This window comes from Rhinolophus ferrumequinum, chromosome 9, assembly GCF_004115265.2.
Source record: "Rhinolophus ferrumequinum isolate MPI-CBG mRhiFer1 chromosome 9, mRhiFer1_v1.p, whole genome shotgun sequence".
Lineage (NCBI taxonomy): Eukaryota > Metazoa > Chordata > Mammalia > Chiroptera > Rhinolophidae > Rhinolophus > Rhinolophus ferrumequinum.
Window position 1 is genome coordinate 63,821,601 of NC_046292.1, and position 17,713 is coordinate 63,839,313.

Consider the following 17,713-nt stretch of genomic DNA (forward strand, 5'->3'; position numbering starts at 1 on the left):
AAAAAAAAGTAAATGCTGTTCCTTTCAGGAAATAGTAGAGATATTCTCTCATAGGGATCATTACTAAAAATTAGGCCCTGAAATTTATCAGGGACTCCTGTCACAAGAAGACAGTTTGGAGAATCAGGAGAGAGAAATGAAGGTGCCAAGTCACTGGCTTTAATTCCACAGCAGAAACATACTGACTTTAGGGCAAAACAAAATCCCAGGCTTGATACTGGGTCAGTGGTTTCCTGTTTCCATTGAAGTATTATTAGTAAAAATCTCACAAGGAGTTAGGAAAAAAAAGTATCATATAAACACAATTTTAAAATTCACATTGCATTCTAGTAAATTCTAAAAATGATTATGATACAAATATTAGAACTAAGGAAAAATTCACAGAGATTTTTCATTTCTAAAAAGCTACAGGTACTACAAACATAGCTTACACTTGTTGTAAAACCTCACATTTCAACACCTGGAGTCATTATTTGGTCACAATTAAATCATCAGATTTTAGTGTCGCAAGGCTATTTTCATTTAGCCCTTAAAACAAAATAAAAAATTAACAAATTAGGTTCCTTCAAAAAAAAAATAAGAGTTTGCTTTGAGAAAACCTTTATTGCACATCATTGAATTCATTTCTGTTTGAACAAACAGTACACAAAACAAAGGTTCACGCTGTGAAAACCCCTGAAACTTCTAATCAGCAGTCTGCAAGGACTATAGACTTGGTTTTTGTGTCTTTTAAGGCATACATTTCCCATTTGTTTTTAACTTTTGAGGATAATTGTTTTATAAAATATTTTTAATGTGCATTACAGAACCTCTCCCCATGAGACCACAGTTTCTGACCCTCAAATTCTACTCTTTTCTGTGAGACTGAATGTGCCTATGAAGGGCCCAGTATATCACACAGACTTCACAGGGCCGTGCAAGTACTAATAAAATCGTCCTTGTGGGATCGAATATGCATTTGCTATGTGCTTTAATTGTCATATATGTATAGGGTACTCTTTCAACTTTGTACTTTAATACTGAAGGAGAAGAAAAAACTTATGCATGAATACAAAAATCCTGATCCACTCCAGAACTAAAAGAAGCATCACGTAACAGGTGCCCTTCAGAACCAAATATTGGACTGTTCGCTGGTGATGGTTGTTTCTTTCTTATTCTGCTCTGGTTTTAAAATGCAATGATTACTGGACATACAGCAACCATCGCTTCTCTCTCAGGGAGGGACCTTCAGAGTGGCCCAGGCCAGGGTTAGTGAGTTGTCTGAAGTCACTTTCAGAACAGGCATTGTTTTCTACAGATGTCATAATCAACACAGTCAAAATAGTTGGAAGCAAGAGATTAAGAGATAGAGTAAAGAAGGGCATAGAGAACACATTCTAAAACTATGGCAAAGTAAAGAAAGAACAAGAATCCAATAGCTTCCCTAATCAAAGTTAGGCTTTTTTTTTTTAAATAAACCCAGCATAAAGCTGAAAAGACATTAACTATTGCTTTTAAAAATATAATCCTAGCTCTTGATTAATTATAGCTATCAACTTGCCCAAAATAAGTCTTTAAACATACTATACCTGATATTAAAATATCCATACAGTCTCCGAACTCAGCTACACATTATATTTTCCTCTAAAGCACAAATAACCCCGATAGCTACTTTTTACAACAGCAGAAGATAGATACTGGAGGGTCATCTTCTAATCTGTATTTTCCAGAATTGGGTAGATCTTTGCACTCTGATATAAATGTGCGAAGTTCAGTCTCTGGGAATCCATCTTGCTGGTAATGCTATACAGAAGAATAAAAAATAAAAAAATAAAACCCTCTCATTAATAAACCTCTTGAAAACAACTTTACTCCCAAATTTAAAATAGATCATTTGGCAAAGGAGGCAATCTTTTCTAGAGGGCTCAGTCACTTTCGAGTATTTTCAGGGAGGATGTCGTCTCTAGAGCCATTCTTAGGCTTGGCTGCAGTAAAGTGGATCTGGGATTCTGCAGTGCCCTCCTCACCTCTCCTTTGTGGGTCTGGTTCAACCCAAAATGAGCATGTTGAATCTGAATCTGAGCCCTCTTTCCAGGGGGCATCCAGCCAGCCCTGGCCCAAGTCTGAGAAGCTCTGTCACCACTTTGCCATGCAGCCCATGACTTCCAGGCCAGTATGAAGTAGACACCTTGGATAGAACTTAGTTGAGGCCACAAGAAGTCCAGCTAATGTAGATCAACAATGGTGTTGTGGGGGTGGCATACCCAGCCTTCCTCTGAAGACCTCAGCAGCCTGATGCTCCTGAGCTGGTCCAGGTGTCTGGACAAAGATGTGAATGCTGTCAGGGGCCTTTCAGTCTGCGCACCCTTTTGAGTCGCTCTTCTGGACAGACAGGCTTGTTTCAGGGCCTAACATTTACATCAGTGTGATGTCTAAGATCTCTAGAATGTGCTCTGACCAGAAAGGATCAAAAATAACTTAGCTTGCCCATTTGGAAGTGCTCTGAGCCCATGAAAAGAGGTTAACATCTAAACTATGAGTCTCATGCTTGTGTCATGGAGAGTTGTCAACTCATACCACTCTTAGAGATACCGGACGTCACCCTCAAGTAACATATAGTTTTCTGCATGTAGAGTGGAAGGCAGTAAATTTTTAGAGCATCATGGGGAGGGATTCGGATGCGTACAACTACATTCTTTCCCAGTGACCTCGGTGACACTAAGAACACATCTGCCAAGCAAGTACTGAGGACAGTCATTTCCCAAAATCTGATTCAGTAAGAATGATTTCATGGTCCTGGCTTCATGAGCAAGGTATTATAATTATCAACTCATAATCCATCAACTCCTGATGGCCTTCTCTTTATTCCTGGACCATTCACATGGCATCATGTTTCATTACCCCCTCATACTCAGAAAAAATTCCCCAAGTGAAAGTGTCTATGCTAATAGTGGACCTAACAGTATAAGGTTATTAGAAATTTAAATATATATGGATTTTTATCCTGCCTTTCTCTATTTCAAAGGGCTCAAACTGATTTTTAAAATATCCCATGTGAATGACAATATGAAAAATGACAGCTTTTCAAGTCCAGTTTCCAGCTGTATAACGCATACATGACTAGTACTTGACACATCCATTCCTTCACTGTTCTGAAGACCACGCTTCTGGGGCCACGCAGAGCTTTGCAAAGAGTAATGGGTTCAGTGACAGCATGCTCCAAATGAGGAGGTCAGTTGTTCTTTATGAAAATTCGATTTTAAGCATTTCCCACCCCAAAGTGTGGCTTTCTAAAAGGCCATCTGTTTTACCCAATACCTACCTACTGACCCTTACAATTCTAACAAAAGGTTAGAAAGCTTGTATGAAAAAGCCCAGTTAGAGACAAAACTTTCAACAATCAAGAAATTCTATTTCTCCTTCACGTCTGTTTCTCAGTATTTAAAATTGAAGTCCTTCATCTCTACCCTGAAGTAATTAACATTCCATCAATTCCCCTCCCCCCCATAGACACTATATTTTATTGTCACTCTACAAGTTCTAGAGAAATGCTGCCACTTACGGCTCCTGATGAACCTACCTTAATTGTTTCATATGTATCAGTGATCAGTGCAATAAAAAGACTTAAAATCATATATATAAAGAGGCTTATGAATGTGTAGAGGTAAATTCTGCTAAATAGCCAGACCAAGTAACTTTTTCGCTGCATGTCTGCAAATGTGGCAAACATATCATCTCCATTTATCAGGGAAAAAAGGCACTCAGAGACGACATTCAGAGAACGGAACTGAAAAAAGAAAAGAGAAAAGTTTACTTTATTCCATGTTCCTTCCCATGGGAAACTTTATTCATGACACCACATTAAAAATAATGGGGGGCGGCCGGTTTTCTCAGTGGTTAGAGCACAGTGCTTGGAACACCAAAGGTCACCGGTTCAATTCTCACATGTACCTGTGAGCCGCGCCCCCCACAACTAGATTGAAAACAAGGATTTGACATGGAACTGATGTTTCCTGGAAAAACACACTGTTCCCCAATATTCCTCAATAAAAATTATAAATAAATAAATAAAATAATGGGACCAGATATCCCAAGTTACCCTTTCAGACTAATAACCTGAGGTAACTACAAAGCCTGTGCTTTGTGATACACACAACACGTACAAGCCTATTATTTTTCCTGGGACAAGCAGCTGCTTCTTGATGCTCCTCTTAATAAGAGCAGGCTGAAATGAAGGCAGAAGGGGCTGGTCTACACCCTCAGTGCTCTTGTGTGTCAAGCCTTATCCCCTCCCATCTCCTTGCCCCCTCCTTTTACCTTCATGGAAAGGGATCCTTGAAATGGTTCTGCAGAGAACCCAGATCCCAACCACGCATGCTCATACTTATTTTAAAGTTCATCCCACTTAAGATCATAGCATTATAGTCAAGACTATAACTCCCGTAACAAATTTTCAAATATTTCTACAAGTTTCTCCCTATACAACTTTTTTAGATAAAGTCACATTTTGAGAAGCCTTATCTAAATAACCTACTCTAATATATATTGATCAATCACATTGACTAAACTTTATGTCTTTTGTGACATATTCCACAAATGAAATTGAGGCAGTGGAGTGAAGGATTCTCTCAAGTAGGTCATACCTTACCAGTTTATAAACATGGCAATTAGATATACTACCTTCAACATTTTAAGGATGAGTCACAAAATAAAAGGAGTTCATTTGAAAAGAGAAAACAAACCACTGGCACTATTCTAAGAGCTTAATGATACCAGGTAAAAGTTGTCTTAGGAGTACCTTTGCATGGTAAGGCCCCAGCACAATCCATCCACAGAAGCAATAGCCAAGATAAATCATAGCTGCACAGCAACAGAACCTCATGACACTGGGCAATGCTGCCTGAAGGGTCAGAATAAGGAGCTGGGAAAGTAAGAGACACCGTTAGAATCCTTTTGTCCTTCAGCCAAAGGCCAAAGCAATGCAATAACTTTGAAAGAGAAATACCAAGAGCACGGAGAGCTACGGAATTCCTTACATTGTACTTCTGAAAGAAACTGAGGTAGCGGATGACTCCAATCCACACAAGCAAGGTAGAGGTCCCAAGAAGTATGCTACAGACATCATAACTTGTCAGACTCTAAAGCAGAGTGAAAAAAATAATCAGAAATTCATTTGAGCAAGAAATACGTGATCATCAGAGAAATGCAAATAAAAACCACAATGAGATATCACCTGACTCCAGTTAGAATGGCTGTCATCAACAAGACAAATAGTAACAAGTGTTGGAGAGGCTGTGGAGAAAAAGGAACCCTCATACACGGTTGGTGGGAATGCAGATTGGTGCAGCCACTATGGAAGGCAGTGTGGAGGTTCCTCAAAAAATTACGAATAGAATTACCATATGATCCAGCAATCCCTCTCCTGGGTATCTACCCAAAAAATCTGAAAACATTTATACATAAAGACATGTGTTCTCCAATGTTCATTGCAGCTTTATTTACGGTGGCCAAGACATGGAAACAACCAAAATGTCCTTCGATAGATGAATGCATAAAGAAGTTGTGGTATATATACACAATGGAATACTATTCGGCGGTAAGAAAAGATGATATAGGGACATTTGTGACAACATGGATGGATCTTGAGAGTATAATGCTAAGAGAAGTAAGTCAGACAGAAAAAGCAGAGAACCATATGATTTCACTGCTATGTGGTATATGAACCAAAAACAACAAAAGAACAAGACAAACAAATGAGAAACAAAAACTCATAGACACAGACAATAGTTTAGTGGTTACCAGAGTGTAAGGGGGGTGGGGGGTGGGAGATGAGGGTAAAGGGGATCAAATATATGGTGATGGAAGGAAAACTGACTCTGGGTGGTGAACACACAATGGGATTTATAGATGATGTAATATAGAATTGTACACCTGAAATCTATGTAATTTTACTAACAATTCATCCCAATAAACTTGAAAGAAAGAAAGAAAGAAAAGAAGGAAGGAAGGAAGGAAGGAAGGAAGGAAGGAAGGAAGGAAGGAAGGAAGGAAGAAAGGAAGGAAGGAAGAAAGAAAGGAAAGAAGGAAGAAAGAAAGATGTGTATTTACTGGGTAGCTATGAGGCAGGCACTGTCCTGGGTGCTAAGGACAAAGCAGTGAACAGACAAAATTCCCTACCCTCGCGAAGCTTACATGGTGGGGGGGAGAGGGAAATGACAGTAATAAACTAATAAACACCTGATACATTAACTGATGGGAAGTGCTGAGGGGAAAATTAAGGAGAGGGGATAAGGAATGGGTGTAGGCTGCATTTTAAATAGGGTGATCAGGGAAGGTCTCACTGGAAAGGCGGCACTTGAGCGAAGACTTGAATGGAGTGAGGGAGCAAACCAAACAAAATCAAGGGGAAGGGCTTTCCAGGCACAGGAACCAGCACGTGCAAAGACCCCAGGGCAGGAGGGCATCTGGCTGGAGTAGGAGATGAGGAGAGTATGGAATCATAGAGGTAAGGGGGCACGTAGTTAGGGCCTTGGGGGTAATTTAACAACTTCATCTTTTACTCTAAATAGGTTAGGGAGATTTGAGAGCCCTGAACAGGAGTGATATGATCAAATATTGGGTTCTATGGTTGAGAGCAGATTGTTGAAGCGGTGAGAAGGCTATTGCAATAATACAAGTGCGTGCTGATGGTGGCTTGGACCAGGCTGGTGGTAGAGGTGATGAGGCGACTTTTGAAGGTAGATCAATAGGGTTTCCTCTTAGATGTGGGGGACAGGGGATTAGTGAAGGGAGGAGTCAAGGGTAAATCTATGGCTTTTGTCTTCAGCTACTGAAAAGAGTTGGTGTTAACTGAAGTTAGAAAGGAGAAGCAGGTTTGGACTGTGGAGGTGGGGATCTTAGGAGTTCTGGTTTAGATCTGTTAAATTTGAGAGGTCAAGGAGATATTCAGGTGAAGATGTTGAATAGATAGTTAGATATTTGAGACTGGAGTTCAGGAAAGAATTCCAAGCTGGAGACACAGATTTGGAAATCGTTGGAAAATCAATGCTATTTAAAAACATAGAATAGAATGAGATTACCAACACAGTGGCAGAAAATAAAAGATGTCCAGGCACTGCACCTTGAAGCACTGTCATTTTACCAGGTTGGAGCGATGAGAGGGAACCAGCGAAGGAAAGTCAGAAGATCAGCCCATGATTTAGGAGGAAAACCAGGTAAGTGACAGCCCAGCACAAAAGTGCATCAACAAAGAGGGAGTGCTTACAGGGTTAAAAACTGCTGGTAGGTCAAAATGAGGATAAATAACTGATTATCAGACTTATCAACATGGGAGGTCCTTGGAAAGAACACTTTCTGTGGAGTGGCAGGGCAGCCTGATTGGAACAGACATAAAAGAGAAGGGGAGGAGCAAAATCAGAAATAAGATTAACTACTCTTTTGAGTTCTTTGCCATATATAATGGGGAGCAGAAAAATGGGGACGTAGTAAGAGGGAGAAATAGGTTGAGATGTTGTCTTTTTAGAAAGGAGAAAAAAACCCATACTAGGAATGACATAGTAGAGAGTGGGAAATTGATGACACATGAGAAAAGCAAGAATAGCTGGAGTTATGCCCTTGAGTAAGTCAGTGGGGACAGCGTGGGGTAGGCATGTAGAGGAGCTGGCCTTGAATAGTAACCTAAATCACAGAGAAAAAGTAACAGAGCGTATGCGCACTGATGCTGGTAGGTAGATAAATGAAGTGGGAGTGTGTGGAATTTCTTTTTGTTTTTTCCTATTGTTCTTGTGAAATAGGAAGTGAAGTCAGCTGAGAGTGGGGATGAGGCAGGGGTGTCACTGGATTCAGAAGACAAGAAAACATGAAATTATCATCTAAAAGATGGTAAAAATAAAGATTTGCTGCAAATCTCCCCCTACTCCTTTTTTTTTTTCCCCATAACATTAAATATCTATTCTGATGATATATCCTACAGCTATGACATGGTGGCAGCTGCTCCGTGACAACCTAAACCCATTCTCCCCTTCTGAGGGACATGCCTGGGCTGTATTCCCCAGACCTCCTTGCAGTTAGAGGTGACTAAATTCTTTCCAATAGATGTGAACAGAAATGAAGGCTGCCACTTGTAACCAAGGCTGTAAGACTATGGGAGAGCTACCGCCAGACTGTGTTTTCCCTCCCATGGGTTGCAACCTGTTTATGAGACGACCCAGCATCAATCATGCAGTCCAGGAGAGTCCTGAATGGCTGTCCCACAAACGAGATGGGAGAAACTTGGGTCCCGGAATGACTGCGTGAAGCTGAGCAACTGACCAACCGGGAAAATCCACGCTGATTATTACATGACGGAGAAATAAGCTCCTATCTTATCTGAGCCATTCATTTGGCGGGGAGTGGGAGGGGATGGGGGGGTGGGGGGGTGGGGGCGGGGGCATCTCTGCCCAGGAGTCTGAAACATAACAGGCTCATATTCATTCTTAGTTGCAGTCAAGACTAGCAAAATATAAATTTGAACAAGCCCAATTTGAATAATAGTTTTCTAATTTGATTTTTGCTTTGGGGGTGGGAGGAGAGGGGTGATTTCTAAGCTGGATTAGTCCTAATTTAAAATGGAAAACCTTGTAGTAGCACATCAATGGGAAAAATAAGACATGGAAAGATTCTCAGTTTGAATGGACAAAGGGACAAATTCTCAGGCACTCATACAATAGTAATTTGGCCTCACTCCCCACCCCCAGCCCTACTCTGTTGAAGATTCTGGCATTTTTGGTAAGAAAAACAAAAAACACCTCTTACCTTAGATACCTTGGTGTGTGTATGAATTTATAGGCCCCACCCCAGAGTTCAAATTAAGTAGGTCTAACGTGGGCATTTTTACCAGGTACCCAAATGATTCCCATGCTAAAGTTTGTGAATCACACTTTGAAAAACCCTGCCTAAACCAACCGAATGAGAGAAGATATTTGCAAACAACACCTCCAATAAGGGGCTAATAGCCAAAATATATAAGGAACTCATACAACTCAACCACAAAAAAACAAACAATCCAATTAAAAAATTTGCAGAGGACCTGAAGAGACATTTCTCTAGAGGACATACAGATGGCCAATAGACATCTGAAGAGATGTTCAACATCACTAATCATCAGTGAAATGAAAATAAAAACCACAATGAGATAGCAGCTCACCCCAGTTAGAATGGCTATTATCAACAAGACAAATAGTAACAAGTGTCGGAGAGGCTGTGGAGAAAAAGGAACCCTCATACACTGTTGGTGGGAATGCAGACTGGTGCAGCCGCTATGGAAGGCAGTGTGGAGGTTCCTCAAAAAATTACGAATAGAATTACCATATGACCCAGCTACCCCTCTCCTCGATATCTACTCAAAAAATCTGAAAACATTTATCCGTAAAGATATATGTACTCCAATGTTCATTGCAGCTTTATTTATGGTGGCCAAGACATGGAAACAACCAAAATGTCCTTCAATAGATGATTGGATAAAGAAGATGTGGTATTACATACACAATGGAATACTATTCTGCCATAAGAAAAGGTGAAATAGTGCCATTTGCGACAACATGGATGGATCTTGAGATTATTATGCTAAGTGAAATAAATCAGACAGAAAAAGTCGAGAACCACATAACTTCACTGATATGTGCGATATAAAACTGAAAGCAACAAAGGAGAAAGATAAACAAATAAAGAAACAAAAACTCATAGTCACAGACAATAGTTTAGTGGTTACCAAAGAGTAAGGGGGGAGGGAGGTCGTAAATGAGGGCAAACAGGGTCAAATATATGGTGACAGAAGGAGAACTGACTGGGTGGTGAACACACAATGTGATATATAGATGATATATTACAGAATTGAACACTTGAAACCTATGTAATTTTACTAACCTTGTCACCCCAATAAATTTTAATTAAAAAAAAAGAGGAAAACCTTGCCTAAAAGATTTCCTGACTACATTTAAGAAAATTACTGCTATCGATTCTAAGTTTACTGGATACAGTGTTTGAAAGAAATCATTTACTCTGCAAATTCTCACATTCTGGAAAAACAAATTACCATTAATGCAAATCTGATACTCCCAATGGAATAAATAGGGGGGGAACGTACCTTGGCTTGGATTTCCATTTTCAGAATTGATCCAGTGATTGTCAATAAGTCACTAATAATAAGCATAATGTACCATCCATTGACAAATTCCATTCGATCAGAAACAGAAATCTCCTTCTTATAATGAAGAAGGAAAAAATTGACAAATTCCTTTAGGAAAAAGAAGGGAGGCACAGTGAATTTCTCTGTCAATCAAAATCTGCGTAACATTCCGAGAAAGCAACAACCCCTACCTGTTGAAGCTGAAGTCCTCTGATCACAGATCGAAAGCACAGGATTAACGAAGCCGAGCATATTAGAATAACAAAACCATCGAAGATCATCATGTAATGCGTGTTCCTCTGAACTGGAAGGAAAAGGATTACCTGCTTATGAAGTGGGACATTAGGATGGTGACATCTCCTTCTTATTTTTTCTTTTCATTTTTTAGCCTCAGTTATTTTAACTGCTGCATTGTATATGACAGTATAACTGTACAATACTTTATTTATATGGACGCTCAGATTGTAATCTGTTTTTCTTTACTACAAACAATTCTGCAAGTCCTCTTTGCAGAATTGCAAATCACAGGTGCAAGTGATTCTTTAAGTGAATGAATGCCTAAAAGTGCAATTGTTGGGTTAAGGCATATACAGAAGATGCCAAAAATACGTATACACATTTTAAGAAAGGAAAAAACTGTATTAAAATTGTAATACTCAATATATACCAATAACAAAAGATGAATACAAGTCACATGTATACTTTTTTTTTGGCATCCCCGGTACATATTTCTAAAAACAAATCCCAAGAAATTGCTTTCTAAAAATATCGTGCCTGTTTACCTACCTACACATATCTCCACCACTAGATATTAGTAATCTTAAGATTTTCCAATGAAAAGGGCATATCTATCAGTGCCAACAGTTTGAAATGCCATCTGTATCATGTACCAAATTACTGTACATATTCAAGTACCATATCCTAACCTTTTGATGTTATTGTGCATTTTAATGCCTCAGACAAATACCTCTTATTACTCTTTTCTGGAATTTTTGCTGGCTATTCTTGCTTGTTTGTTTTCCATGTATTCTTTAGGATCAGACTGTCAAATTCCAATAAAATTCTGATTGGTAATTTTTGGAAGGGGATTGTGTCAAATTTATAAGTTAATTTAGGGAGAATTGAAATACTCATGCTGTTGAATTTGTTGTCCAAAAACACGGTGTGCCTTTCCATTGATTCAAGTCTTCTTTTTGCATCCTTTCAAAGCATTTTCAAGTTTTATATGGATCTTTCACACTCCTCTTTAGAATAATTTAGATAATGCAAGAATTCTTTACACAAAGCCAACAAAGAGAAAAGCCCTGATATTCTTCCCATTAGTATTTTAGAAAGGTTAAAGGTCCTTCTTTTACACTTGAAACTAATTTAAAAAAATAAAATAAAAAAGTTAAAACAAAAGTCCTTCTTTTAAAAATCTCCACAGCCATCAAAGATCTTTAATTAACAATTTGTGGTCTCTTATTCCTCATATAGTTAGCCTCCTTGTACATCCTATTAAAATAAACTTATCTCGGTATAAAATATTTATTAAGAACCCACTATATGCAAGGTGTTTAACCAGGTGCTAGAAACATACAATGGTGAACAAGACAGACGAGGCCCTGACCTTGTGGAACTCTCAACTGCAGTGGGACAAGCAAGGGAGTAAACAAGTAAATGAACAAAACACTTTCAGATAGGAGTGATACGAAGAAAATAAAGCATAATAGCTACCACAGAGTTCTAAGCACTTTATATGAATTAATTCATTGGATCCTCACAGCAAACCCAATGAGGTAGACGTGACTTTCCCCACTTCTCAGGTGAGAAAACGGAAGCACCGAGAGGTCACAGAACTGGTCCAAGACTACATAGCCAGTAAGTATCAGTCAGGCTTCAAACATTTGCAGTCTGTCTCCAGTGTCTGTCACTCTGTATTAGTGGTTCTTGGCATCCCTTGGGAACTTGTTAGAAATGCACATTCTCTGGCCCTGCCCTAGATCCACTGAATCACAAACTGTTTTCAAGCTCTCCAGGTGACACTAACATCGAGAACCACAGTTCTATATGAAGGAGGTGGTGTAAGGGAATGGGGAGGAGAGAGGTCATTTGTACTGCGTAGTACAGGAAGGCCTCACCAAGGGAGCTGACTGACGAGACAGAACCATCCATGCAGAGATTCTGGAGAATCCCGAGTGCAAAGTCCTGGCCAGGGTGAATGAAGCCAGGTGAAGAGAGGTGGGCAGAGGTCTCAGCCATCATAAGCTCTGTTATAGAGCTTGTCTTTATTTAACAAGTTAGACTGCTCTTTACTGACAAAGCACTTTAGACTATGTCTATAATGAAGCATCCTATTAGATTGGCCAAGTGGCATCTAATTGTTATACAAATATCTAAATCTACTTTAGAAAAACTTAAAAACCAAGAAACAAACATTTGCGAGCAAGCCTATATGTCAGGCCCTTTCATATGCTCTCTCATTTTCCCTAAAGTATTACGATGTTTTAATGATGACAAAACAGGCTTGTGTTTCAAATAAACAACATGTGATTGAAATAAAATTTCTGATTCAAGAGCCTCATATATTTGAAGTTACCCATTAGTGAAAAGAATACTAGAATACTTTATTTACTCCTACTATCTCATTTGACTACTTCTGAACTTTGTGCATCAATCAGTAGGAAACCTTAAAACAATTATTGCCCAAGTATGGTATGAGTAATGACTACCTGCACATTCCTAGGCCCCATCCTCAGAACCACTGACCGACCGTCTTAATGGAGCTGGGAAGACTGCATCTTAGGTACCTGGGATGATTCTTCTGCTCACTAGAATCCAAGAACCGCTGATCTACTCCTTAAGTCCAGCACAACATATAATGAAATCACTTACAAGGGACTAGAAAATGAGATAGGTCAGTTCTTTTCAGTCAGTTCACTCCAGTTCAGTTCCAGAATTATTTATAGCATTTAGACTATATCTAAATTTGTGTCAATATTTCTAGGAATGTACCCTTTCCTTATTCAGTCTACCTTTGGACCTGGATAGAAGATGACTACAATGTGTGGGATGTTTCCTACTTGACTTCTCCATGGCTATATAACCTTGGATACCAAGATTTTCTTTTGAGCCTTAGTTTCTTCATCTGTCAAAACAGGGATGCTGCCTATCTCAAACATATTTTAAAATATTAAAATGAAAAAAATGTAGGTGGAAATACTTATACAATAGGAATTCAATAAATATTGGTTTGGGTGTAAATGATTTTTATTTTTTCTGTAGGGATTATACGCATTTTTTTTAAGTAAGGAGTGGGCCAATGAAGGCACATGGAGATAGCAGGAAAAGTCATTTCTATTATTAACTTATGTATTGCCTAGAACATTGGATATCTACAATATCTACAATGAATTGATCTACTTGCACAGAATTAGGGACTTGGAAATGGAACAATTCTTTTATTTGATGCTCCACATTTCTCTTGGAATAGTCATTTAATAATCATTTTGAAAACTAGTAAAATGCATCAGTTACCTGATCCAGACACATGCCAGTCTTTACATTCTTTGATGGAAATATCATTATCAAAACTTATCTTAATTCTTCCACTATGGGCTTTGTTGTCAAATGTTATCTGTGAAGAAAAGATAAAGGATCAAAAACATTACAGTTTTTTGAAGCCAAGACAACTTCATGCATTAATTAGGAAACAACTCTTTCAGTGTGAGAAGAGATCCAGATTCTCATCCCCGACCTATTGCTAACTCAGTTCAACTTTGGGAAGTTCGCTTTATTTCTCTGTGAAATGAGAAATTTGAACTACATCTTTTATAGAGACCCTTTAGCCTCTAAAATCCTATGTTTCTAAGACAGTATTCCAGCCCTGGACAACTTACAAAACAAGAGAATTTCCCTCTCCTTACCATTCAAAGTACCTCTAGATGTTGTCTTGATATGAGCAAGAGCTGGTACAAAATTTCCAGTTATAAAATAAGTAAGCCATGAGATGCAGTGTACGAGTACAACACAGACAACATAGCCAATAATATTGTAGTAACTGCATGGTGACTGATGGTTACTAGACTTGGTGTGGTGATCACATCATAGGGTATAAGCTGAACCATGATGTTGTACACCTGAAACTAATATAATATTGTATGCCAACCACAATAATTTTTTTAAAAAGAGCTGGTACAATTGTGCTTTTTTTTTTATCTTTAAGCAGGTCCTCAGCTAGGGATAGATTTGTAGTGCTGTTGCAATTCTTACTAACACAAAGGTTCATTATTTCTGTCTTGAAACATTTCAAGTGGAACTTTATTGATTTTCCTTCTGGACCTGGGTTCCTTAGTCACTCTAGAACCATATGTCATTACAAAGGATGTAGTCCAGGGACTTGACAGCCATGTCTTGCTTCAAGGACCATTTTAGGACACCAGGCATCAAACACACAAAGCCATTGCAGAACAGCTTCCATAGTCCTTCTACTGTTTTCCCCTTCTAGCTCCCTCCGCCAGTCCCACGCAGGGACTAGAAAGGCAAGGCAAGAAAATCAGTCTTTTTTGTGTCTGTGTGTGCCTCCTCTCTCAAGTACTAAGGAAAAAACAATGTTATTTCAAAAGTATGTCATTTAAATGAGTTTTACTGAAGCTTCTTCACATAGGGTAATCAGATATCACTTCAGATATAAGATTTTGAATAAATTTAGTGAATCGGGTTACTCTGTTTCCTCATATTGGTCTGTAAGCTTCTTTCCTTGACAAGCAACCAAGGGCATTGTCAGTGTCTGCCCACCTCCATAGCTGCTGGAGGCCTCAGCCCATAGGCTTACACAAGGAAGATAATCAGGAGTATTTGAATGAGTGAGAAATTCTTGCCAAGGAGAAACCATGCTTTTCCCACAGAAAGAGCCTCAGGGTTGTAGAAACAGTAGGTGCTCACTAAATGTCAATTTAGCTTAATGTCAATCATATTACAGTAAGTCTTAGAAGAAGCTAAATGCTTTAAATAAAGAGAAAAAAATATTGGATGGAATTAACAACAGATTAGATAGTACAGGAAAAAAAAGATTAGTGAATTATGAACACAAAGCAATAGAAACTATCCAAAATGAAACAGAGAAAAGAAACTGAAAAATAAAACAAAAAAGAGAGCATCAGTGAGCTATGAGACCACTTTAGTGCCCAGATAAACATGTAATTAGAATCTCTGAAAAATGAGGGGGAAGAGACAAAAAGTATTTGAAGAAATAATACTGAGTAAATGTCAAATATAATGAAAACTATAAACCCACAGAGCCAAGATGTTCAATGAACTCCAAACACAAGAAACATGAAGAAAACTACATCAAGGCATATCACAATCAAATTGTTAAAATCTGAGATAAAGAGAAAATTTTAAGAGCAGCTTGAGGGGAGAGAACACATCCCATACAGAAGAATAAAAATGAAGATGACAGCAGATTTTTCTCATCAGACACAATGCAAGCTGGAAGAGCAACATCTTTAAAGTACAGGAGAAAAAAACAACTTAGAATTCTATATCCAGTGAAACTATCTTTTAAAAATGAAGGTAACATACTTCTTCAGACTTACAAAAGCTGAGAGAATTCATCATCAGCAGACCTGCACTATAAATAATGTTAAAGGAGGCCCTTCAGGCAGAAGGAAAATGAGGCCAGATGGAAACCTACACAGTTAGTTGAGTATCATGGACATAGCTTTTGATACAAACTACTGCTGAAGTAATAGAAACTTGGGTCATATGAAGGTAAGTTGTATAACATGCTTTCCTGCATATGCCCACACAGTGTTGGGTTACTGACTCTGATCCTCGTGAGGTGATGGACTCACATGAGAGGCATCTTGTGCTCTCTAGAGAGCATTAATAGCTCCATTTACAGCTGGAATATAGAGAATACCGACGTGATGGGGTGGGCTGAAGGGGAAGAAACTAACCAGAGCATTCGGAGGCAGCACAAGGAAGGCACTGTGAGCAATAACCCAAAGGCTATAAACGTTCATGGTGAGGAAAGTCAGTTAGCAAGAACACTGGACAATGACCTTATGCCAACAGCCACAGACTACTAAAAGCTGACCATACAGAATCTACAAAACTCTGCTCCTTTTGTATCTGAACTCCTACACAGTGCCAGACTCTGTTCTTGGTACTGCAGACACAGCAATGAACAAGGCAAGGTCCCTGCCCTCATAGAATTTACACTGAGGTGTAGAAGACAGATATAAAAAAAATAAAGCTAGCTGTACCAATGCTTCCCCAAAGCACATTCAAGTGGAAACATCTTACATATTTGATCACGCCTTAAGGTAAATAGATGGAACATATAACTAGATAAAACCATTTTTCTCCAGACCAGAACCACAACCCGCCAAGCCCACACTTACAGTCAGAGTAAAGTCATAACAGTCAGGGAGCTCGTGATGACGAATAGTCTGCAGATTAATGGCCTTCAGTTTGAACTTCAGCTCCACTGTTAGAAGTCTAGAAGACAGAGACTTCAGTGCAGTGAAAACATATACACATGAACATAAGTTTCACTCCCGTCTATTTCCCTCACCTGTGAAAGTCCAGGGTTAAGTTGAGTTTATTTTCTTCTAGTGTTCCAATGTAAAAAGATTCATCTGGCTCTACAGAGAAACATTCTGCCATAGAAATGAACAAAACATAATAGAGAAGCCAAAATAAATAAAACTGCATCTTGAAAATACATTTAAAACTAGATATTCTGATTCTAGTATTTTTCTGAATGAAGATTTTAAAGGCTAGACAGCCACAGCACTTGGTTACAATGACTCATTTGTTTTTAAGACACAATTGGCTATATTACTGCAGTAGATGGGAATGGGGAAAGATCTGAACTCTGTCTCATTAGTCCTCTACAGAATGCTATCTTCCTTCCTGTTTTTTAATCCTATGGTTTGAGTCTTTCCTCACTTTTTTGTATTTTAAACATAGGTTTGAAGCATTTGCAGTGTCTATGAAAAAATTTTCTTAGTTAATGGATCTATTTTTTAATACTATGTGTTGACTATTTTTCCCCAATAAGCACTTTAAAAAGAGGAAGATAGTATCTTAGAAGGTTTTCACTAATCAGTACTGTAATCCTTTACTATCCCTCTCAAAAAAAAAGGCCAGTGGTTACTGTGAAAGCATTTGAATACTTACTTTTTAACTAAATGACCTAAGCTAATGTTTTAGGTACAAATTGCAAATAAAACTTTGCTGATAAGAATAAGTTGTGTTATTCTAAGTTCTGGTTGTCATTCCACCCCCCAAACTACCCCCAAAGATACTGAATAGTGAAAGGCTATTGAGGGGAGGGAGTTTGATACAGATCAAGAACTTGCAAGCATGAAGTTTGTAAGGATATCTGCGTATTTAACTGGCTTATCCAGCACGAGAGGCAGTGGAATATAGTAGATAAGAGCACAGACAGCCTGGGTCAAATTTCAGCACTGCCTCTTACCAGTTTCATCTTGAGCAGATCACTTAACTCTCTGAGCCGTGTTTTAGTCTTCTATACAATAGGGATGATAATAATAAATTTTAACTTGATGGAGCTTTTTT

At 38.6% G+C, this 17,713-nt stretch overlaps 1 protein-coding gene across 4 annotated transcripts in view; it reads right to left on the reverse strand.

The window, feature by feature from the left end:
• Positions 1 to 668: 668 nt before the first annotated feature.
• MCOLN3 (mucolipin TRP cation channel 3) overlaps positions 669 to 17,713 on the reverse strand; it is a 34,750-nt gene continuing 17,705 nt past the window's right edge. For 3 of the 4 annotated variants that reach the window (XM_033114695.1, XM_033114693.1, XM_033114694.1), the window contains exons 5-13: positions 16,704 to 16,788; positions 16,531 to 16,627; positions 13,661 to 13,760; positions 10,336 to 10,448; positions 10,103 to 10,252; positions 5,016 to 5,117; positions 4,778 to 4,900; positions 3,560 to 3,766; positions 1,414 to 1,782 (exon numbers count right to left, since the gene is read on the reverse strand). In XM_033114695.1, coding sequence (XP_032970586.1) covers positions 1,648 to 1,782; positions 3,560 to 3,766; positions 4,778 to 4,900; positions 5,016 to 5,117; positions 10,103 to 10,252; positions 10,336 to 10,448; positions 13,661 to 13,760; positions 16,531 to 16,627; positions 16,704 to 16,788 — 1,112 coding nt within the window. In that variant the 3' untranslated portion in view covers positions 1,414 to 1,647. Of the gene's footprint in view, positions 1,783 to 3,559; positions 3,767 to 4,777; positions 4,901 to 5,015; positions 5,118 to 10,102; positions 10,253 to 10,335; positions 10,449 to 13,660; positions 13,761 to 16,530; positions 16,628 to 16,703; positions 16,789 to 17,713 lie in introns of all 4 variants that reach the window. The other variant, XM_033114692.1, reaches the window with a different exon arrangement.